Here is a 24,559-nt window from a genome sequence, read left to right as displayed (position 1 = left end):
GTGCCGACAGGAGCGGGACGAGCTGGACCCCTGACCCCTGACCCCTGACCTCTGACCTCTGACCCCTGACCCCTGACCCTGTGTGTGTGCAGACCTTCATCGTGGTGGCTAAGGGGAACGTGGTGCACAGGTTCGACGCGGCGCCGTCCTGCTTCCTGTTGGGTCCGCTCAGCGGCGTGAGGACGGCCGCCATCAGGCTCCTCGTCCACCCATATCCTTCTGCCGCCGCGCTGCGCTCTGATTGGCTGATGCAGTCACCTGTCACCCTGTCTCACCTGTCAGTCTATCTCACGCATCAGACTGTCTTGCCCTGTCTCACCTGTCACCCAGTCTCAGACTGTCTCACCTGTCACCCTGTCTCACCCTGTCTCACCCTGTCTCACCCTGTCTCACCCTGTCTCACCTGTCACCCATTCTCACCTGTCAGACTGTCTCACCTTGTCTCACCCTGTCTCACCTGTCACCCTGTCTCACCTTGTCTCACCTGTCACCCTGTCTCACCTGTCACCCTGTCTCACCTTGTCTCACCTGTCTCACCTTGTCTCACCTGTCTCACATTGTCTCACCTGTCACCCTGTCTCACCCTGTCAGACTGTCTCACCTTTCATCCTGTCTCACATTGTCTCACCTGTCACCCTGTCTCACCCTGTCTCACCCATCACCCTTTCTCACCTGTCAGACTGTCTCAGCTTGTCTCACCTGTCAGACTGTCTCAGCTGTCACACAGTCTCACCTGTCTCACTTGTCACCCTGTCTCACCTTGTCTCACCTGTCATACTATCTCACCTGTCAGACTGTTTCACCTGTCACCCTTTCTCACCCTGTCTCACCTGTCAGACTTTCTCACCTGTCACCCTGTCTCACCCTGTCTCACCTGTCAGACTGTCTCACCTGTCTCACCTGTCACCCTGTATCACCTTGTCTCACCTGTCAGACTGTCTCACCTGTGTCACTTGTCACCCTGTATCACCCTGTCTCACCTGTCAGACTGTCTCACTTGTCGCCCTGTCTCACCCAGTCTCACCTGTCAGACTGTCTCACCTGTCACCCTGTCTCACCCAGTCTCACCTGTCAGACTGTTTCACCTGTCACCGTCTCACGTTGTCTCACCTGTCACCATGTCTCATCCCTCAGACTGTCTCACCCGTCAGACTTTCTCACCTTTCAGTCTATCTCACCCGTCAGACTGTCTCACCTTGTCGCACCTCTCAGACTGTCTCACCTGTCAGACTGTCTCACCTGTCACCTTGTCTCAACTGTCAGACTGTCTCACCTTGTCTTACCTGTCTCACCTTGTCTCACCTGTCAACCTGTCTCACCTTGTCTCAACTGTCACCCTGTCTCACCCTGTCTCACCCTGTCTCACCTCTCAACCTGTCTCACCCTGTCGCACCTATCAACCTGACTCACCTTTCAGACTGTCTCATCTGTCACCCTGTCTTACCTGTCAGACTCTATCACCTTTCACCCTGTCTCACCTTGTCTCACCTGTCACACCATCTCACCTGTCACCCTGTCTCACCTTGTCTTAATTGTCTCACCTTGTCTTACCTGTCACCCTGTCTCACCTGTCACCCTGTCTCACCCTGTCTCACCCTGTCTCACCTGTCAGACTGTCTCCCCTGTCACCCTGTCTCACCCTGTCTCACCTGTCAGACTTTCTCACCTGTCACCCTGTCTCACCTATCACCCTGTCTCACCTTGTCTCACCTGTCAGACTGTCTCACCTGTCATCCAGTCTCACCTGTCAGACTGTCTCACCTGTCACACCATCTCACCTGTCATACCGTCTCACCTGTCAGACTGTATCACCTGTCACACCGTCTCACCTGTCATACCGTCTCACCTGTCAGACTGTTTCACCTGTCACCCTGTCTCACCTATCACCCTGTCTCACCTTGTCTCACCTGTCAGACTGTCTCACCTGTCACCCAGTCTCACCTGTCAGACTGTCTCACCTGTCACACCGTCTCACCTGTCATACCGTCTCACCTGTCAGACTGTATCACCTGTCTCACCTGTTAGACTGTCTCATCTGTCACCCAGTCTCACCTGGCAGACTATCTCACCTGTCAGACTGTATCACCTGTCTCACCTGTTAGACTGTCTTACCTGTTAGACTGTCTCACCTGTCAGACTGTCTCACCCATCAGCCTGTCTCACCTGTCAGCCTGTCTCACCTGTCAGCCTGTCTCACCCGTCAGACTGTCTCACCTGTCAGACTGTCTCACCCATCAGCCTGTCTCACCCATCAGCCTGTCTCACCTGAGCTGCACTAAACTTCTTCTTTAACTCAGAGAAACTTTCTTCAGCGTCTTCATGATGGTGACGATCCTCCTGCACTTCGTCCTGATGGCCTCAAGCTGGCAGCCAGGCTGGGGGGAGGCTCCAGAGTGGGTCTCACACACACACACACACATACACACACACACACACACACACGAGTCTTTATTGGTGAGGGTTCCTGAAGGACGGCGACTCCCGCTGCACCTGCAACAGGTGAAGGATTCTGATTGGATAATTGGTCCGTGAGGTGGACGTGGATCAGTCCAAAGTCAGTGCTCAGCATAGATGTCATCAGCGCGTCATAGCTGGGGGGCGGAGTCACCTGGGTGGAAAACATTGGTTTGCTCTCATTGATTCCCATGCATTCAGCGCGATTTTTGAATCCAATTTTCTAACAAAATAGAGATTTTCAAATTAATATCAATGGCTTACATTGATTCTTTATTGTCAGCCGACAAAGAATGCTACCTGTCAAAGTCGACCAAAATCAGAATCGATTGTTGTCCGTATCTTATGAAGGACTGGACAGATGATCCAACGCAATGTCCTCCGGTCGTGTACGGAGACATCTACAACTATCTGATAAGTGTGGATACCTGACAGAAAATGACACTGAATCCACATTTTTGCCAAGATTTGGGCTTTTAAAGGCTGTGGTCTTAAACTTTTGATCAGCTGATGAACAGCCTATTTCAGTTTAATGGTTGTTTGCAATAAATTGCTTACTCTTTTTTTTTTTTTTTTTGTCTCACTCCCATTTCTTCTTTTTGCATTTTGAAGCTCTACTTAGAACCTTCTTAAGATCCAACAGTGCAAAATGTAAATTCTTGCAATTTCTCAACTGGTCTTAAGATTTTGATCAGCAGTGTACCTCTGCTGCACCTTTGTGCCTGTAGGTGTGTGTGTGTTGTCAGGGTTAGGAGTGTGTGTCACAGTGTGTGTTGCTGTGTGTGTGCAGGTACGTGTTCACAGCCGTCTACCTGTTTGAGGTGGTGGTGAAAGTGCTGTCCCGGGGTTTCTGCGTGGGACGGTTCAGCTTCCTCAGGGACCCGTGGAACTGGCTGGACTCTGTCCTCATCGTCCTGGCGTGAGAGCAGACTCACACACACACACACACACACACACACACACTAACCCTACAGGACTCTGTGCTGTAGGGTTAGAGAGAGTATTGTGTGTGTTGAGTATTAAAAGCTCATGAAACTGAGTGTATCACTGATCTGACCTTTAAATATCATTTCAGTCATCACAAATATACAAATACAGTTTTATTGTAATTTATTTGTATTTTTATTCATTTATGTATTTTTTTGTGCCAATTGTTTTGGCCCTCCAGCACTCCGCACCCCCATATTTTCTGTTTTTTTTTTTTTTTTTTTTTTTTTTTAATTTTCAGCTTGAACTCTGACAAGTCATGGTGAGAAGAAACCAGAAAGAAGAAAATGTTCAGATGATCCCGAGCTCTCGAAGGGTCATGGCAAGATTTTTCTTTCTTTCTTTTTTTTTTTTTTTTTTTTTTTGGCGTTCCCTCACAATAACATTTGCTTTCTCACACAATAAATTTTGCATTCCCTCTCAGTATTTTCCTCCTCCTGTTCCTTCGGAGCCATATGTCTGTTTTCACTCTGTCCCAGCGCAGCGGCACAGCGCCCCCGTGTGGATCAGCTGGCTGAACCCTGCAGGTAGAGGCTCGGGGATGTGATCAGTGAGAACAGACAGGCGGCTCAGTGGGAACGGGAAGTGAAAAGTCTCTGAGGTAATGCAAGAAAAAAAATCTTGCCACGATCCTTCAGAGGCTCCAACAAATGATCCCTCATACTACTTTTTTTTTTTTTTTTTTTTTTTTTTTGGCATTTCAGTAGTTTCTAGTAAATTAAATTACAGTTCATGAAATTAAACTATTCCTCATTTTGCTGAAGACTGCCTGGAAGATCCTCCACCAGCGTGATAGCCACAACATCAGAAATGTCCATGTCGTTTATCAAGTCAGTTCTGAAAAATAATTAGACAGGAAGCACTTCATGCTCAAGACAGACAAATAAAAAACAAACAGGATGACAGGTTGAGGTGCATAAACTCTAAAAATAACCCTCTCTTCTGAAATAGATGAAGTTCCTCTCTCTCTCTCCCTCTCCCTCTCTCTCTCTCTCCCTCTCAGGTGTGTGAGGTTCTGCGTAACTCTGGTAAATCTCTCTGCACTGAGGACTTTCAGAATTCTCCAGTTCCTGTCGACAGTCACTCAAGGTGTGTGTGTGTGTGTGTGTGTGTGTGTGTGTGTGTGTATTTATATACCTATCCTGTATATATATATATACACACATATATCAACTAATATGTTTTTTAACTTTGACTTCACAAAATATTTTGTTGACAATTTTTTTGGTAACCCCTGAAATAAACAACACAATGTGTCAGGGACGTGTTCGTTTTTCCCGTCATGTCATCTACGTCCTCCTCCTCCTCCTCTCTCCCTCTCTCAGGTCTGAAGACGACAGCAGGGGCTCTCGTCCAATCGGTGAAGAGGCTCGGTGATGTCATGATCCTGACGGTGTTCTTCCTCAGCGTCTTCGCTCTGATTGGCCTGCAGCTCTTCATGGGAAACCTGCGGCACAAATGTGTCATCTGGCCGATCAACTTCACTGACATCGACACGTCAAAGCCCTTCTCGTTCCAGGAATACATCACCAACACCAGTAACTGTCCCAAAGGGGAGGGGTGTGTGTGTGTGGGTGTGTGTGTGTGTGTGTTTACTTTATTAAACTATTGTCTGTCTGTCTCCTAGCAAACCAATACTACCTTCCTGGTCAGTTGGATGCTCTGCTGTGTGGGAACAGCTCTGATGCTGGGTAGGTTCACATGAATTATAATATATTATTATAATATCATTATTATTGTTGTTGTTGTTATTGTTGTTGTTCTCCCTCCTGTTACCTTCAAATATACTCACATTTTTCATCAAGTGGGGTCCCAGCAATTTATACCTCCAGAAAATGATTTAATAAAATTGTTAGACAAGTACTTTATGTGTTTTGTTGATGACGCCCCCTACAGGTGTGTTATTATGTTACAGGTGAGGGCTCTAAAGCAGAGGGAAGTTTTCTGCAGATTGTAAACGTCATGCTGTGGTTGCTCCGTGTCCAAATCAGCCAAAACAAACGTGTGTGACATGTTGACATTTCTTCTGTTCTGTGCAGCCGAAACAGGCTGGAGGTCAAACTGACCCACAGAGACACTGAGGGGACAAAACGTGTCCAGCACCCTGAAAACACATCATCATGTTCATTCAAGATGTTAATCGTGTATTTAGACACGTTAAACTCTGCATGAGGTCAAAGTAACCCCAAAGACAACAGGATAATTATTATTGTTATTATCATTATTGTTGTTATTGTCATTATCTTGTCATAGGCAAAATTAACGTCCCGAACTGACAAACACTCAAACTAAACACTTTTTCTGTAAATTTATATATTTTAGTCAGTTTTGTAAGTACACAAAATCATTTCATTTTTCGTTTATTTTTCTCAAGTCTAATTTTAATTTTTATTTGTTTATTCAAATGTTTTTCACATCTAGTTTTAGGTTTCACTTTAGTTTTAGTGAACCGTAGATGGTCTGAACAGAAGACTTCATGTTAGTAGTAGTAGTAGTAGTAGTAGTAGTAGTAATGCTGTTGTTATTATTGTTTTTTGTGTTCAGGATGTGTCCAGAAGGCTTCACTTGTATCAAGGCAGGAAATAACCCAAACTACGGATTCACCAACTTCGATTCGTTTGGTTGGGCCTTCCTGTCTGCGTTCAGACTGATGACATGGGACTTCTGGGAAAATCTCTGCATGCTGGTTAGTAAAACTCACCAGCCGGTTAGCCATTCACAAAACATGCTCATGCTAGGAGCAGCTCCTGACTTGGTTTGGTTTGTGAATTTACACAAATAAATAACTTTATAAAAGATACAAAATAAAAGTAGCAGGGAAATAAGAGGGAGAATCAAAGCCTCAAAATCCTCAAGTTGCTTGAAAAGTTGCAGGCAGCATATCACTGGAAATATTTAGACACACATATTTGTATGTGTCATAATTTCAAAAAATAAGAGAAACAAACAAAATATATAGGGTTTAGTTTAGTCTTGCAAATGAACTGAAATGTCCCTGTCTGTCTGTCTGCAGACTTTGCGTTCAGCTGGTAAGACCTATGTGATCTTCTTCATGATCATCACCTTCCTGGGTTCCTTCTACCTGTTGAACCTCATCCTGGCGGTGGTGGTCATGGCGTACACCGAGCTGAACGAGGGCATCGCAGCTGAGGCCAAGCGGAAAGAGGACGAGTACAACCAGATCCTGAAGGCACTGAAGAAGAGAGAGAAAGAGGTGAGACAGACTTCTTATTAGGACTCACTAGAATTGGCTAGGACTGCCCAAGACTGACTAGGACTGCCTAGGACTCACTAGAATTGGCAAGGACTGCCCAGGACTCACTAGGACTGCCTAGGACTCTCTTGGACTGCCCAAGACTGACTAGGACTGCCTAAGACTCACTAGGACTGCCTGGGACTCTCTTGGACTGCCCAAGACTGACTAGGACTGCCTAGGACTCACTAGGACTACGTAGACTCACTAGGACTGCCTAGGACTCTCTTGGACAGCCCAAGACTGACTAGGACTCACTAGGACTGCCTAGGTCTCTCTTGAACAGCCCAAGACTGACTAGGACTGCTTAAGACTCACTAGGACTGCCTGGGACTCTCTTCGACTGCCCAAGACTGACTGGGACTGCCTAGGACTCACAAGGACTACGTAGACTCACTAGGACTGCCTAGGACTCTCTTGGACAGCCCAAGACTGACTAGGACTCACTAGGACTGCCTAGGTCTCTCTTGAACAGCCCAAGACTGACTAGGACTGCTTAAGACTCACTAGGACTGCCTGGGACTCTCTTCGACTGCCCAAGACTGACTGGGACTGCCTAGGACTCACAAGGATTGCCTAGGAATGACTAGGATCGCCTAGGACTACGTAGGACTGACAAGGACTGACCTTGACACTGTTTAGGACTGACAAGGACTGCCTAGGACTCAGAAGAACTGCCTAGGACTAGCAATCCCTAGAACTAACCAGAATTTCCTAGGACTTACTAGGACTGCCCTAGACTCACTAGGATACCGTCACATTGACTAGGACTGACTAGGACTTACTGGGTCTGCTTAGGACTGCCTGGGACTAAAAAAGTAAAGATACTGTTCCCCACCAATGGTGCATTCCACCTCCCCTCTCCCCAGCAGAAAGTCAGCAGAGCTAACACCGCTGGTCCAGAATCTGGAATAAAGAACGCAAAGAGAATTGGCGTTAATATAGTTTTGTATTTTTCATTTGTATTTATTTTTGTTTTGTTCTTAAATTTTTGTTTTCAGTTCAGTTTAGTCTCAGTTGAGTCTCCAGAATGGGTTCTCTGGTCCCGGTTGAGATGTTCTTGTGTTAAAATGTTGAGTTGGATTTGAGTTGTTCTTGCTGTCAGTGTCAGTGGGAGTTAGTTGTTTTATTCTAATCTGGCTGCTGTTTGTCAGATTAGCTCTTCACTTTGTGAAGGCAGAGACTCCCAGTCATGTCCACGTCCCAGTCTCAATAAACACCAGCACCAGCGCCTGGCAAATAGGACCAAATTTACTTTAGTTGGTTTTGTAAGTATTTTGTAAGTCTATTTTTTATTTTTCTATTTCCGTTAACTAAAATGTTTTTTCAGCTCCAGTTTTAGATTTTCTGTTTAGTTTTAGTTAACTATAATAACCTTGTCGGCAGCTACAGGCCGAGTCAGACGACACCCCACAAGACCCCCTTGGAAGAAAAAGCAAAAAAAATGAAGTGGGCGTGGCCTGTGAAATGGGCGTGGCCCAATCAGTGTGTGAGATTAATATGATGTTTCTTAGCCTGCAACAAACCTTACATCTGAAGCTTGTGTGTTATGCTAATCCATTGGGAAGTTCTGTGATTGGACATATAGGCCACGCCCAGTGCCACGCCCCCTTCTAGCCAAGGGGCATGAAAAGTTTGGCACTAAAGCAAATATTGCAAGTTGCAATTGCAAGCATTGCAAGCAGATTAAAAGTGTGTGTGTGTGTGTGTGTGTGTGTGTGTGTGTGTTTGTGTTTTCATCATGCAGGCAGCCTGTGGGCACAGTGCATCAGCTGAAGTCAAGACCCACGAGCAAGGACACACTGCTGTGGATGGTAGACACACACACACACACACACACACACACACACACACACACACAGGGGGTAGAAGTGAGGGGGATGAAATGTTGAAGAGTCATGGCATGTTCAGACGAAACGTGAAGCGAGTTTTTAATGTGGCGTGATTACATACAAGGTCAATGCAAAGATGTGAATAGACGCGTCTTTGTGCATGTCTGTGCTTTGTGTTTGGCCTGAACATGCCATAAGACATTTTTTTCTTTAACAAAACCTTAAATCAACAGGTTTGTGCCACTTCCATTTTGTGCTTATAATCATTTGCCTGCACATGCTCCAGCAGCTTGGGCAGATGCAACACATATAGACTGACGCTCAGAAACACTGTTTCCATTGAAGAATAAATGTACTTACCTAGTCTAACATTTCTGTCTCTGTCACGTGGAATCAGGCAGAGCACCAGCTTTCTCCTCCATGTTGGTGCCATCTGACTAACGGATCCTTTGTGTCTGCAGCAGAGAAGGAGAAAGACCGGAGGACCTGCCCGTCATGTTGCTATGACTTCGCCGGCGGCGTCCTGAAGTGGAACTGCTGTGGTTGTTGGCGCCAGGTCAAACAGCGGCTGCACGCCTTCGTCATGAATCCGTTCTTTGACCTTGGAATCACCATCTGTATGATCGTCAACACCATCTTCCTGGCCATGGAGCATTACCCCATGACGGCTGCATTTGATGAAATGCTGTGTATTGGAAACCTGGTCAGGAAAAACCCTCAACTTTCAACCTTCATTCAGTGACTCTGACTAGCCAGTGACCACATTAAACACATTTCTGTTAAAATACTTAAAAGCAGGGAAAAAATACGCCTCCTAAGGGAAATCAGATGTGCATCTGTGTAAATTAAGTTAAAAATTCAAATACTGATACCTCAGTGGCCTTTTATCCTGCACTGAGCCCTTCACTCTGCATGATATTCATGGTCTACTCTCAGACCAGCCAAATTATCGTAATATCTCATGAGAGGAAAGACAGAACTAAGTTTGCCCATCTCCTATGTAAGATATTAAGTTGGATGTACAAGATATTACCTCAATTTAAAAAATAGCACACACACACACACACACACACACACACACACACACACACGCACACAAATGTGATTCCAAGTTAACAATGTTTATTGAAACAGTGAATTTAAAGATCATATCAGTGATGTTGGTTTGATGTCACAGTTCTTGTGAAATGCATCTGATCGCTGCCTGAGCCATTTAAGCATTTACCTTAATACTATAAAAACAGATTTAACCCTATAAAGCCATTCGTATCATATATGTTACACATTTTCAATTCCGTTTTTCATTTTCAGTTTAATCAATACTTGACCAAAATGCTGTTGTATACCTTTGAACACTTCCCCTGTTCACCCTGGACCATTGGCACTTCAAGTACATAGCATATATCATACACCAGAAAGGTCGTGGAATAACATATTTTTTGAATTTTATATATATATATATATATATATATATATATATAGTTATAGGACTAAATAAAGGGTTCAGTTTCAAAAAATTGGAATTTTCTGCCAATTCTTTCATAGTTCAGGCTTTATAGGGTTAATATTTAACTCTACAGGGCAGAATATCTTCAAATGGCGGTCTGCTGCTTACTGATACCCCTTTTCCACCAAAGAGGTTGCAGGGCTGGTTCAGAGCCGGTGCCTGACTTAGCACCAGTTCTTTGTTTTCCCACCGCCCAAGCACGGGCCAAACTGGTTCCAAACCTGTTCCAGTCAAGCACCGACTCCGAGCAGGGGCTAAACGGGAGCCAGAGAAAGAACCGATGACGCGACCCACCACGTCATTGGTGGCCGGGGTTACAAAACAAAACAGGAACTGCGAACGCTATTAACATAAACAATAAGCCCCGAGAAGCCATGGGTTACACTCAGTGGTGTAGTTTAGTTTATTCTACTGGGTATACGCACGCGCGCGTTAGCCCCAGCTGTACTAGTGTCCCCCAAAGCGGCAGTATTCACAGGACAAGCAGCAGGCTTATTGAAACACTGAAATAGTGTCATTTGGTTTTGCTTTCTTTTCATTGTTTTTTCTCTACTGACTAGCTTTGGACCATTTGAGGTTGTCGACTCGTGCCCCTCTTCAAGCCATACGGGCGGACAGAGACGCTGCAGCCACTGGATTGTATGAGTGTGCAATTTTATGTGTGTTGAAGTGATGAAGCTGCCGTGACAATGTCATTTCCTGCAAAGCATTAATAAAGTATCATTCATTCATTCATTCATGTTGGTTATTGTGATTCCGAGCAAGCGTCTCACACAGCCACGTCATCACGTTTTACGATGACGTCATGACGTGGCTCTGATTTGGCTCCGTTTGGCTCTTGGCTGGTGGAAAAGCAAACCGGTTCTTTGTTGGAACCAGTTAAGCACCGGCTCTAGCACCAGCTCCGAACCAGCACCAGGTTCTTTTTGGTGGAAAAGGGAGTCAACTTGGGGGTCCACAGCTGGAAAACGTCGGAGAGTCTTTGCTCTTTATAACACCTTGACTTTGTAAAATCAGCCACTTGTGACGCGACAAGCCGAGTCACAGCTCGAGTCCAGCTTTTCTGTGGGACGTTTTAAAAGTTGTTTTGTCTCATCCTGAATCTTTTGTGCAGACGGTGCAGGAGGAAGAGAAATGTCAGTCCACCCTCAGATTTTGGCCCTTAACCCTCTAAATCTTCTTTTTTCTCCACCAGGTCTTTACAGGAATCCTCGTGGCTGAGATGCTCCTCAAGCTGCTGGCCATGGACCCGTACTACTACTTCCAGGTCAGACTCCACCCACCTGCTGTCACTTCATCACCCTCCTCCAAACAGCTGACAGCTAATTTAATGGGGACAACTGGGTAAACATAAAATGAACATGATGTGTTGTCAGTGTCCTGGATGCTTTTTAAACCCCTCAGTGTTTCTTTGGGGTCAGTTTGACCTCCAGGCTGTTTCAGCTGCAGAAAACATAGAATAAATATCAACATTTTACACACATTTGTTTTAGTTGTTTTGGACACTAAGGAAGTAGAACATGACATTTATAATCTTTGATGTATGTGTGTGTGTGTGTGTGTGTGTGTGTGTGTGTGTGTGTGTTCCTTCTTTCGAGGAAGTCCTACTTTCCATGCGCAAAAAATCACTAAATTTTGCACAAAGGTCCACTCCCATGCCAGATTTCCTCAGCTGCAAAAACAAGCCAATAGTCCTGATGATTGCACTATATTTATTTCCAGATTCTCTCTGTTTATGACTGCAGCTCTGATTCCTGACAGGTAAGGTATGCATTAGTGGTGTTTCCAGTGTAACACACCTGTTTTGCTGTTGCTGTGGTTGCAGGTGGGGTGGAACATCTTTGACAGCATCGTAGTCTTCACAGCCCTTCTTGAGCTGGTACTGGCTGATGTGTCTGGCTTTCCTCTGCTGCGCTCCTTCCGCCTGGTTAGTTTGACACTAAAAACACACACACAAAAAAAACAATTACTGAAGACCTTTGCAGCAGACAGTTTTTTGTTCTGCACCACCACAACTACTCGTAGCCAGTCCTTCCTATAGGGAAAAACATGCTGCCAAAAAATGAAACAAAAAACAAAACAAAACAAAAAAAAAAAATACTGAACTGATTTTATTGGAAAATTGATATGATTCAATCCAATTCAAATTAAAGGTGTGTTATTTTGTCAAGGAAGAATACAGAACATTAAAATTGCAGAATATTAATTCAGCAAAATCAAAGCCAATATTTTTTGTGAATGTTCTTGTCCTTACAAAGAACGTGGTTTACAGGTTAACTTTGTGGTCCACTTGCCAGTTATCTCTCGATAATTATATTTATATTTACTAGAGGTGACCAGCCTGTCGACTGCACTAAAAACATCTACCTGCCACTGCTAGTGTTTATCTGTGTTTAGCGGCTAGTGGGTGATTTGCCACCATGAATACAGTGTTCAGGGCTCACAGGGGCTTCTTACATTGTTTTGTTGTCATTGATACAATATCAGTGACTGTGTTTGCGTGAACTTGAATATCCTGGTTATGAGGTTCCTCTCAGTTTTGATCATATTCAGGATGGGCATTTACATGAGACACAGAGAAACCTGGTTATTCATATCCCGTCCGCATGGTAAATACAAGCAGAACAGAAATACTCCCAGTTACAGATTAAAGCATGTGGTCTGTGAGGTTTACAACACACACCTTTAATCTGATGTTCTTCTGTAACTGTTACCCTGTTGAGACCACTTTGGCATAATCTGGTTTCTCAAAACCGGGAAAGGGCTTATTATTATTATTATTATTGTTGTTGTTGTTGTTGTTGTTGTTATTTTACATATGCTTAGTTTCTTGTTTCTGTATTAATTGTTGTAATATTTTGTAGAAGTAATGCACATATTGAGACTTAGATAGATAGATAGATAGATTTACTTTATTGATCCCAAACTGGGACATTCTTAATGCACACACTTTTGATACAACTTGTATATAATGCACTTTTTTTTTTTTTTAATTTGTAAGACACACATTTTAATATTTCTTATCTCTTTTTATGTTTCTTAAAAATAAATTATATTTTTGAGAATTTGAGCAACTGTAACTGACCCAGTTCCCCCTCAGGGATCTGATTCTGATTCTGATTCTGAAGCATCCATGTAAACACAGTCCCTGAATGTCACCACAGGATGACTCTGCTAATACAAGTACAAGCCACTGACACACCAGGCACCTGTCTGTCTGTCTGTCTGCCTGTCTGTCTGTTTGTCTGTCTGCTCTCCAGTTGCGAGTGTTTAAGCTGGTGAAGAGCTGGCTGCCCCACAGCAGACCATGGAAGATCATAAAGAACTCGTTGGGCGCTCTGGCCAATCTGCTGCTGGTCCTGTTCATCGTCCTCATCATCTTCGCCGAGGTCGGCCGGCAGCTGTTTGGGAGGAGCTACCAAGACTGTGTTTGTAAAATCTCCTATGACTGTGAGCTTCCTCGCTGGCACATGAACGACCTCTACCACGCCTTCCTGATCATGTTCAGGGCGCTGTGTGGAGAATGGATAGAAACCATGTGGGACTGCATGGAGGTCGCAGGTCAGGCCCAGTGTCTGATCTTCTACATGGTTTTCGTGTTCATCTGCAAGCTGTTGGTGAGTCTACTGTCTGTTCAGTAATCAACCTGCCTGTGTGGAAACCAACATGGAAAGGCCTCAAACCTTCCTGCTGAGGTATAATAAAAATAACTGTTGCAATAACTATTTGCACAGCACTTTTCCTTGTGCCAAAACAAAAGAAAACAGAGTTTTAAAAACCAGTGCAGTTCTAATGAGCCAGTCAAGGAGGGAAATAGATTAAGCTGCAAACAACACATAAAATGCATAAAACACATTACCATGGCCATACAACACATAAATTGCATAAAATAAATAAATAGGAACAAAGGTGGAGAGGGAAAAAAAACTTTAGTTTGGAACTTACACTAGACTTTATTTGTTTATCAAATTTTAAGGCAGATTTTAAAATGATATGTATGTCACTTGAGTACGTTTGTTTAATTACAGAGGTCCGAGAATAAAGGTTAGACTGAGGGGCCACAGATGAGGAACTCGGTTTTACTCTCATTTAGCTGGAGGAAGTTTTTAGCGTTCCAACTTTAAGGCAGTCAAAAAGACAGTTTAGTCGACTTCAGCGCATAGCTGAGTATCATCAGCATATCTGCGCTAGTTAATGTGTTTTCTAAAAATAAATCCCATAATAAAATAGGACTTGACATTGAACTTTGTGTATGAATACAGAAGTTCTTCAGTGAAATAAAGTAGTGCCAAAGGAACTAGTAGTCTGAGAGCATAGCAGAGCAATGAAAATGTATCAAAATTGGTGTACTTTTTCATGAATATTTAAAAATTTTATGAACTGAGCACATTCAAACACGATAATGTTCAGTCCATGAACAATCTCATGTTCACTGAACAGGACTGATTCAGTGAAGGAGGCTGATTGAAAACAGAGAGAGTGAGTTCAGACCCAGCAGTCTTGAAAAGACACGACAGACTGCTTCCTACCACTCACACAAACTTGGAAATTACGCAGGCAGAATCCATTTTGTGAATTATATCACTTTTTGTACACATTCATTTAAAAAAAAATTGACAGCTAAAGATGCGCATCTTCCTTCGGGTGCGCTTGTTGTCAACTCCCAAGTTCCCCAGTGTGCTGTGGGGCTACTGAGTTTTTTTCCAAAGGTAATGGGAAAACACTAACCTTTAATGTCCATTTTAACCAGACAGACAGATTCTCTAAAGGTTCTTATGATTAAATTTCCTCTTAAGTTCTACTTTTTTCTTATATTTGGATTTAAGAAGAATTGTAAGATATTTTTGAATTCACAAACAAAATATCTTAACAACCCAAACAAAAGATCTTAAGAATGCTCACAACTTTATTCGTAAGCTTTTTCTTAAGAATAAATAGGATTCTTGAAATAAATTATCATACTATTTTTCTTGAATAGTATGGTAACTTTAAGACAGGTAAAGGTCATCTTAATTAACCACATGCTGTGTGAAGGTAAGCTATTTTTCAAACACCTTTGATTAAATTAGAGCCAAATTTGATTATATAACATAGATTAATGTAGTAGGCTAATACCTTAATAATTTGACATTGTATAAGTAAACAGAGAGATAATGGTTATCTAAACTGTAATTCAGCCTAATATCTAAGCCAGTATTTAGACACATATAGGTACATATATTGTTTCTGAGTCTATATGAGGACATTTTGTTTAGCCACCAGTCACCATTCATGTGTCAATTATATTAGATTCTGTTAACTAATAGGTTAGTAATATCGTCGCTGTCCAATACAAAGTATGTATCTCAATTTTTGAGAAAACACTTTTATAACATCAAATCAAAGTTGAGACTATAATGGATATTGTTTTGTTGTATTTTAGATGGAACTGCTGTGGGTTCCAGCTAGAGGCTGTTTGTTTACATACAGGTCGATAGTTGAGAAGTTCGTAAGTGGAAAAAATCAGAGAACATTCTTATGAACTTCTCATTTTTTCCTCTTACAAAACGTCTTAAGATTATTAGTAAGAACTTTTTAGAGAATCTGAGCCCTGTTCTAACCACGAGCTCCTGTTGTGGAGCTAAAACAATCTTTTTCTAATGGAGAAGGGAAAAAAACACCAACTAGAGAAACAGCTCTCAGTAGAGCACATACCTCTGCCAAAACTGTGCAATTATCAAAATACACCAGTTCCATATGTTGGATATGCACCAAAAGTTAGTGTGAAAATATGTGCATGCTCCTCGCCATGTGACAAACCTCTCCACAACATTTCATGATGTTGCATGAATCCATTTGAAAGTTACACGCATTTTTATGTGAAGCCACGCCCACTGACACGCCCCACGTTGGCCAATCAGTGTGAAAAATTGATCGGTTCCTCCTTGGTCCATGATGAACCTTTACACCAAGTTTCATGCAAATCCGTTCATAAGCTTTTAAGATGTCCTGCAAACAAACAAACACATGGAATGGGGAGAAAGCATAACGCCCGTCCACCTCCATTGGTGGAGGTGATAACAACAACAACAGTCCTCCTCCTCTTCCTCCTCTTCCTCCTCCTCCTCCTCCTCCTGATAGCGATGTCTGCACGGCAGGTGGCGAATCTGTTCCTGGCCTTGGTGCTGAGCGCGTTCAGAAACACCCCGGCGGCTACGGAGGAAAAGAGCAACATGCAGATCGCCATGAGCAGGATATGGACTCTGCTGGGGAAGAGCCACGCCGAGCCGGAACACGCTGGTAGGAACGTACACCTGCCCAACACACACCTGTCCAGCGCACACCTGTCCAACACACACACCTGTCCAACGCACACCTGTCCAACCTGAGAGACCTCAGCTACAGCAAAGATCAAACCTATAGACCAGATTCACACAGCGGCCACGTCACGCTCAGGGTTAGGGTTAGGGTTAGGGTCTCATTACATTGTACTGCTTTGTTCCCGGTTTTGTCTTTTATAAACGTTGGGAATCTGAGGAAATGTCTTTGTTTCACCACTTCCTGATTGATGAGCAACTGAGAAAACAATGGATAGTGGAAATCCAGAGGGACACCGGGCCATAGTTCAAGATAAACCACATATTTGATCTCCCATTTGATGTGTTACATTATACAATCGGTAAGATGTAAATTATTAGGAAATATGAGCATCTTACATCTTAAAGACATTGCTAAAGCTTGGGTTAACCAGAACATTTCAAGGTTCAAGGTTCAAGGTTCAAGGAGTCTTTATTATCCCCGTGGGGCAAGTTGCTCTGCAGCCAGCAGTAAAAGGACAAAACAATCAGCCACAAACACAGAATAACAACTCATATAACACAGAAAAAAACAATAATTAGGACAGACAATTATCAATCATTTGTTAAGGAACCCAATGGCAGCAGGGACACAAGAATATTTTAGTCTGTTCGTTCTGCATCTTGGCAGGATGTACCTGCGGCCTGACGGGAGCAGCACAAACTCACCAACCAAGGGGTGGCTCTGGTCGGTGAGGAGTGAGCGGGCCTTACTTTGGGTTCTGAGCTTGTATATGTCAGAAAGAGCATTAAGATTAATCCCTGAAATTTTGCTGCTCGCTTTCACTATGCCCTGCAATCTGTTTTTGTTGTTGAGGGAAAGCAAGCCGAACCAGCAAACAAGGTCAGAACAGATTCAATGAAACAGGAATAAAACATCCTCATGAAAGTGCTGCCAACATTAAAACTCCACAGTTTCCTATAAAAATACATTTATGTGCCTTTTTACAGACAGCATCCACATGGAAATCAAAACACAGCTTGTCATCAATGTTAGTGCCAAGATATTTGAAATTATGGACCAGCTCGACAGCTTGATCCTCAATGACAAAAGGAGAGGTGACTGACAGGTGTTTGCGAAAGTCTATCAACATTTCTTTGGTCTTTGACGCACTGATGCACATAAAAGATGAGGAACACGAGTCCGTGAATTCCTTCACCACAGGGCCGTGGTCAGGGTCATCACTGCTCAGCAAGGACACGATTACTGAGTCATCAGCAAATTTCAGGATGTGCCGCCCCACATGTTGGCTACGGCACTCGTTCGTGTACAACACAAACAACAAAGGTGAAAGGACGCAGCCTTGAGGTGATCCAGTGGAGGAGACAAGAGTGTCTGACAGGACACCATTGACCCTCACACGCTGTGGTCTTTCCGTTAAAAAGTCCATTAGCCAGGCTATAAGATCAGGATTGATGCTGTGAAAGTCCCTTAATCTTTTTGCTAAAATGTGTGGCTGTATGCAGTTAAAAGCAGATGAAAAGTCAACAAATAAAAGACGGGCAAAAGTCTTGGCTCTCTCAAGATGAGTCAAGACAAGATTTAAAAGGGTGGCCAATGCATCTTCAACACCTCTACCTGTCCTGTAAGCGAACTTCAGCGGGTCCAGGTAGTCTTGAACACAGGTCAGAAGAGTTCAGGTGAAAACACATCAGATTTCTTTAATGCAGGTGAAATCCGTCTGAATGCAGCCTTGTGGGGGGGCAAAATGGTCTTTCCCAAAATTGGGATGAATACGTCCTCATCCTTCCCCCCTGCCCTGCCAAGGACTGTAATCTGACTGAGTTTATGTGTACATAATGTGGCTGCAGATTGGGTTGAATTTCAGGCAGTGGGGTGTGGACTGTGACCAGGTCTCAGTGTTTTCCATGTGATTTAAGGTGTTTCCTTTGTGGTGATGTCAACAGGAGTGGACAAGAAGGCTGAGGACAGGAAGGAGTACCTGGCTCTGACCTCTGTGGCCTCAGACCAGCCCTCGTCCGACGCCCTCGCCGCTGTCAGGGTGCCCCTCGCCACCGATGACGACAGTGATGACTTGATGGAGAAAGACACCAAAGAGGATTTCCATGTAAAACCAAATGTTCTGTTCTGCTCTAGCTAGAATCTTATCATTAAAAAAGTTCATAAAGTCATTACTACTGAGAGTTGTCGGAATACAAGGATCAGTAGAGTTATGACTCTTTGTAAGTCTAGCTAAGGTGCTAAAAAGGAACCTGGGATTATTTTTGGCTGTAGTGGAGCGCCGACCGCGTGTGTGTGGGTGTGTGTGTGTGTGTGTGTGTGTTTCTTCGACTTTTGACGGGTCGATGTTTACATTAATGCCCTACTAGCTACTGTGTAAAACGCAATGGAAAGCGTTTTGAGAGCCATCGTCAGTGATTTAAGGTCACTGGCGAATGATGTGGTAAATCATGCACCCACCGACTACTTCCAGTTTCATGGTTCATCCATGCATGAATCGTTTGCTTCTGTCTGATTCGCTCAGTTGACCAATCGTGCTTAAGACTAATGTAAGAACCGCCCACCTTATTAACATACGACACAGAAATACAGAAATAAATAAATGTGGAAATGTAGAAATACCGAAATAAATGTAGGAATAAATAAATAAATGTAGAAATAAAAGAAGGAATAAATAAATGAATAAATGTAGAAATAAATAAAAGTATAAATAAATAAATGTAAAAATAAATATATAAATACACAAATGAATAAATAAATGTAGAAATAAATAAATATATAAATAAATAAATGTAAAAATAAATAAATAAATACATGCATAAATGTATAAATACACAAATAAATAAATAAATGCATGAATAAAAACAGAAATAAATAAATAAATAAATGTAGAAATATTTATTAATTTAATTATTTATGCATTTATATATTTATATGCGTATTTATTTATTTATTCATTTATTTATTGTTTTGTCATTTTTCGTCCCTCATACGTTTCAGCTCATGAGTATGCGAGTTATACCATGGAGCTGACCTCTTTTGTTTTATAGTCTTCTTTTTAAGAGGAGCGACGGCATCAAGTGTTGTTCAAAGTGATGCTGCAACACTATCGAAGAGATTTTCAATTTGCGAGGGACTAAAGGAAGCATAAGAGTCATTAGTTAAATTTAGACTTGGTAATAAACTCAGAGCTGATGGGAGTTCCTCCTTAAAATTAGCAACAGCAATATCAGATAAGCATCCAGTAGAAACGTTTTTTTCAAGCGGACAGTAATCCTGAAGAAGGAATTCAAAGGTAATCAGATAATGGTCAGATAAGAGAGGATTCTGTGGAAACACTGTCAAATGTTCAATGTCAATTCCATAAGTAAGGACAAGGTCGAGAGTGTGGTTATCTTAATGGGTAGGTTCATTTACTCTCTGAGAGAAGCCAATTGAGTCCAATAATGAAATGAACGCCGTGTTAAGAGTTTTCCGTGTCGGTATGGATGTTAAAATCTCCAACTATAATCACTTTATCAGCGCTGAGAACTAAATCTGATAAGAAATCTGGGAATTCCAACAGAAACTCAGAATACGCTGAACTTGAAGTCTATGGGAGTCGTTAGCCTGGCTATGTCAAAATGAAAAAATCAACCAGTAGCTCTGAAGCTATCTGATTTACACAGTAGATCATGTGGATTTGAAATACACATCTTGGGATTTAAAAAAAAAAAAAAAAAAAAAAAAAGAGGTTGTTTAAGGAGAAGCCAGATGGTGGCGCTGTAACATCTGAACACATTTCTCCTTCCATCTGTGGCAGTGATCCTCACACCGCTGGAGGTGGAGGAAGATCAACCACTAATTAACTTCTCCTCAAACCACTCTGCTTTGGGTTTTTTTTAAGTGAAAAATAATGACCCCCGCAGAGGAGTTAATTTGGCCTGACATATAATCTGTATTTTACAATAATTTAATCTGTGTGTTTTACAGAAGCAGCCTTCAGTGTGCAGCACGATGATGAAGACTCCTGTGGCAGCAGAGAAAAAGGAGGAGGATCTCAAAAGCAGACAACCCAAAGACTGCTGTGATGCTGGTAGGAAGCAAACAGAGAACACAGTATGATGTGTAATGGACCGCCCCGGTTCCTCTGCATGTCCAGAGGTTCCTCTCCAGAAGGTTCCTCTGCTCTCCTCCCAGAGCGAGCAGTGGGGTTTCAGAGCTGCCACATCACTCCTCCTCCCTTTCCTCCAGCCGCTGGTTTCCATTCATTCCACTACGATATGAACATGAACTTTCAGAGCCTTCACACTTTCTTCACTCCAGTTTTCCATCAGCCCAATGAAGTCCTCCACATGAGTTTTCCTAAAAGCAGCAGCACTGTTGGCATTTCAGGACTTTTTCACACTGAAACGCTCCCTCCTCCTCCTCCGCCAGGGAAAATAGTCCCTAAGTGGGGAAATGTTTTGCTTTCCACAGCCAATTATCAGCTGTGTGGTTTCTGGATGTTGAGGACTTTGTTCGCCGCAGAAGCAGAACATTATAAGGCGGCTGCTTCAACCACAAACTCACATTTTGATTCTACTTTGTAAAATCTTTGATTTGATAAATGGTTTGTTGGCGTGGAAACTGGGGGGTAGTTGTAGTAAATGGACCAAACATTCAAAATCACTGGAGTGGTCCTTCAATGCTGACTTTGAAAATTGTAAACTTTTTAGTGCCCAGTAATGGTTTGGGTCTGACCTGGGTGTTTAAGGAAAAATCTTAAATGCAGATTAATTGATTAATGATCAACTTAATCATGAAAATCACTGTTAGCTGGAAACAATCTGCCAGTGGGATTAGATAATCCCGCTCGTTTCCAGCACTAATCAACTTGCTTGCAGAGTTTTGTGGGTATTATGTTGTGGCAGAAGGCAGGGCCGTCCCCTCAGCCCTCTGCTGTTCACACTGCAGACTGAACCTGCACAGCTCAGCACACTGACCAGAAAAGAAAAAAAAAAACACAATTTTTAACTATTTATTTAGCAACTGATTTGTTTTTTGTAACATTTTATTTAGGTTAGCAATAATTAAATAAATAGCTTTCCTAAATGCAGCAGCACTGTTGTGTTTTCAGGACTATGAAACTGAGATCGAAGGAGTGAAAAATAAACGCTCACTCCTCCACTCCGTCGGCCATGGGGTTGTTTTCAAAACAACAACACGATGAACTGGAAATGGCTGCTTCACATCAACAATATTAGTGCAACTAACCTATTTACTGAAGAAAATATGTTTTTTTCACAGACAGATCGTCAAATATGGCACAGTTTTTACAACTGCAGTGGGACGGGACTTCCTGGTTGTGTGAGCAGAGTGCTGGTTACGAGCCGCTGTGCCTGCAGGTGGCAGCAGCGAGCTCACGCTGCAGACACAACAAAATCTGTTGAATCTAGTTTCCATCGGGCATTTCTCACGTCACAAAATCCACAAACTGACAACGCACAACAAACACAATCTGACGTCAAACTGAGGATAATGAGAAGGTCAGCAGGCGAGTCCAAACACAGATCTGCACGTTTCAGTGAGGGAAAGATTTAGAGTTACATTTTAGGCACTAAGGGATTTTTGGACTGAAACTTCTTAAAATGCAATACTGATGAGCGGAGATCATATTTAGAGGTTTAATAATTGAGTGGAGGGGGGTTTTAACCTGTGTGTGTGTGTGTGTGTATGTGTGTGTCTTTCAGGCTGTTACAGATGCTGTCCTTGGCTCGATGTCGACGTGTCCCGGGGCCCAGGGAAAGTCTGGCTTCACCTCAGGAAAACCTGCTTCTCCATCGTGGAGCACACATCCTTTGAGGCGTTCATGACGGTGGTGATTCTGCTCAGCTGTGGCGTTCTGGTAAACACGCCGAGTTAACCCTTAATAACCCCCGAGTCCACTCACCTGCAGCCCATCACCTGAGTCTAACCCTTACCCTAAAGGACACCCTCCCCCGGGACACCTGGTGTTTGTATGAAGCCCTGTCCCTGAGCTGCCTTTACTGTTTTGTACTTGTTGTATTTTATTTATACACTATTATAACATGTCACCTGTGTTTTATTTATGTGTGTGTGTGTGTGTGTGTGTGTGTCTCCACTGTGTCCTCAGACTCCTGGGAACCAGTTCCACACTAAACAGTTATAATGTGCAGTAATAGTGGCTGTAATGTGTAACAGTGATAATGTGTTTTAACAAGGACCTCTGTAGTGCTGGCTGCATGGTGACTGTGACGGTGTTTTGAACAGGCGTTTGAAGACATCTACCTGGAGCAGCGTCCCGCCCTGAGGGCCATCCTGGAGTACACCGAGCTGGTCTTCACCTACATCTTCGTCACGGAGATGCTGCTCAAGTGGGTGGCCTACGGCCTCAGGGCCTACTTCACCAATGCCTGGTGCTGGCTGGACTTCCTCATCGTCAATGTCAGTACTCATACATGTTTGTATTAAACATACAAAACAAGAATTTTGCACATAAAAAAAAAAAACATTTTTGGTTTCAAAGAGACAGTTACGTCTCTAAATCAGCTGCATTGTTGGAACAGATTGTAAGCATTTTACAGCGTTTGTGTGGGTGCTGGAAGTCCTTGAAAAATCAATATTAAAATTCAAGCATTTTCAAGGAATATGGTATTTCCAAGGTTTGGTAGGTGCTCAGATTTTGATTAGAGTGCTTGAAACTGTTTGAAATTGTAATTGCATTACCGTCTTTACCTTTCTGCATCCTTCTGTTTCCTTTCTTTTTGTGTTTTTACATCTCTTCTTTTCTTGTTTTATCTGTATTTAACCTTCTTGTTCTGTTGCTCCTCGACTTTCTGTCGTCATTTTGCTTTCTGAGTATTATTACAGTATAAAACATCAGTATTAACATATTGTATAAATTGTTCTCCAGGTTTCCGTGATGCATCTGACTGCGAGTGCCCTGGGATTCTCGGGGATCTCGCCCCTCAGGTCCCTGAGGGCCCTCAGGTCTCTGAAGACTTTGTGTCGCTGTGAAGGCATGAAGGTGAAGGATCACGAGTTACTTTCACAGTAAACGGCGGCTCGGTGACACATTTAATTAATCGGTGACAATTAGCATAATGAGCTAATTACTCAACAAAAACTGGAAATGGCTGTAATTGAGCTTCTAGATGACTTGGAAAGGTGATCTAGGAGTCTTAATCCATGTTTGTGACATCAGGAAACCCATCCATTTTTTTTTTCCCGCAAAACAACAAGTTTACAGTTGAGAAGAAAGGTGATGAGCAAATTATGACATGGAAATTAGCAAGAAATTATACAAACGGAACTAAAAATGACCAGGAAATCGTAAAAATACGCTATGTGTGTGTGTGTGTGTGTGTGTGTGTGGTGCAGGTGGTGGCCGGAGCCCTGGTTGGAGCGATCCCGTCCCTGTTGCAGGTTCTGCTGGTGTGTTTGACGATCTGGTTGATCTTCGGCATCATGGGAGTGAATCTGTTTGCCGGGAAGTTCCACTACTGTTTCAACGAGACGTCGGAGGAATACTTCCACCGTGAGGACGTCGGCAACAAGAGCGAGTGTCTGATGCTGGTGGGGATGGACTACCACGAGGTCCGCTGGAAGAATATCAGGATCAATTTCGACCACATAGGGATGGCCTACCTGGCCCTGCTGCAAGTGGTTAGTCCCTACACACACACACACACACACACACACACACACACACACACAAACACACACACACATCATGGCGTTATGGTAACATGGCAATTCTGACAAAAGCTCAAAGGCTATCAAAAGGCAGAGGGCTGGTATTCATTCTTATGTAATCAAAACACATTGAACGTGACCTCTGTCATGAGTAACCAAAGTGACATTGATGCATTTGGTTTGAGTGTTTCATATGAAATCTCATAAGTCCCTGTTTGTCTGGGGTTTTGGTGCCCTGGGCATGAAGGGGTTAATCTGTGAAACTGCTCAGAGGGCATCAGCAGGCCCCCTCTTGGATTCTGAAGAGGTACCGCTAAGCCACAAGAATCAGCTGGGAAAAAAACCCTAAGTGTCAAAACCGGCTTGAGCAGCAGAGCAGACTGAGGCTCAGCCTCAGCGCATTATCACTGACGACCAAACAATATTTTTCACTGAAACGGCGGAGTTAATCTGAGCTGAGTTGGCCCTCGTCGTGCCCACCATGGCCTTGACTGTGACGGCATCACCGGCTGGCCCGCCCACCTGGATCAAACAGAGATCCAAACATATTCA

The 24,559-nt window shown here is 43.2% G+C and overlaps 1 protein-coding gene across 2 annotated transcripts in view; it reads left to right on the top strand.

Annotated features, from left to right (window-relative positions):
- The window catches only part of LOC115363490 (sodium channel protein type 4 subunit alpha B-like), a 47,179-nt gene that overhangs the window by 11,895 nt on the left and 10,725 nt on the right, over window positions 1-24,559 (top strand). Inside the window, exons 4-23 of one of the 2 annotated variants that reach the window (XM_030057742.1) lie at window positions 93-211; window positions 2,304-2,393; window positions 3,245-3,373; window positions 4,445-4,530; window positions 4,767-4,979; window positions 5,069-5,132; window positions 5,986-6,127; window positions 6,455-6,655; window positions 8,442-8,508; window positions 8,991-9,229; window positions 11,229-11,300; window positions 11,859-11,960; window positions 13,294-13,650; window positions 16,171-16,312; window positions 18,277-18,437; window positions 20,303-20,405; window positions 22,042-22,196; window positions 22,583-22,756; window positions 23,226-23,339; window positions 23,693-23,977. In XM_030057742.1, the coding sequence (XP_029913602.1) occupies window positions 93-211; window positions 2,304-2,393; window positions 3,245-3,373; window positions 4,445-4,530; window positions 4,767-4,979; window positions 5,069-5,132; window positions 5,986-6,127; window positions 6,455-6,655; window positions 8,442-8,508; window positions 8,991-9,229; window positions 11,229-11,300; window positions 11,859-11,960; window positions 13,294-13,650; window positions 16,171-16,312; window positions 18,277-18,437; window positions 20,303-20,405; window positions 22,042-22,196; window positions 22,583-22,756; window positions 23,226-23,339; window positions 23,693-23,977 (3,015 nt within the window). Of the gene's footprint in view, window positions 1-92; window positions 212-2,303; window positions 2,394-3,244; window positions 3,374-4,444; window positions 4,531-4,766; window positions 4,980-5,068; window positions 5,133-5,985; window positions 6,128-6,454; window positions 6,656-8,441; window positions 8,509-8,987; window positions 9,230-11,228; window positions 11,301-11,858; window positions 11,961-13,293; window positions 13,651-16,170; window positions 16,313-18,276; window positions 18,438-20,302; window positions 20,406-22,041; window positions 22,197-22,582; window positions 22,757-23,225; window positions 23,340-23,692; window positions 23,978-24,559 lie in introns of both variants that reach the window. The other variant, XM_030057741.1, reaches the window with a different exon arrangement.

Source organism: Myripristis murdjan, chromosome 8, assembly GCF_902150065.1.
Source record: "Myripristis murdjan chromosome 8, fMyrMur1.1, whole genome shotgun sequence".
Lineage (NCBI taxonomy): Eukaryota > Metazoa > Chordata > Actinopteri > Holocentriformes > Holocentridae > Myripristis > Myripristis murdjan.
Note: the sequence above shows the minus strand (reverse complement) of the source record. Positions and strands in the feature narration are given on the sequence as shown.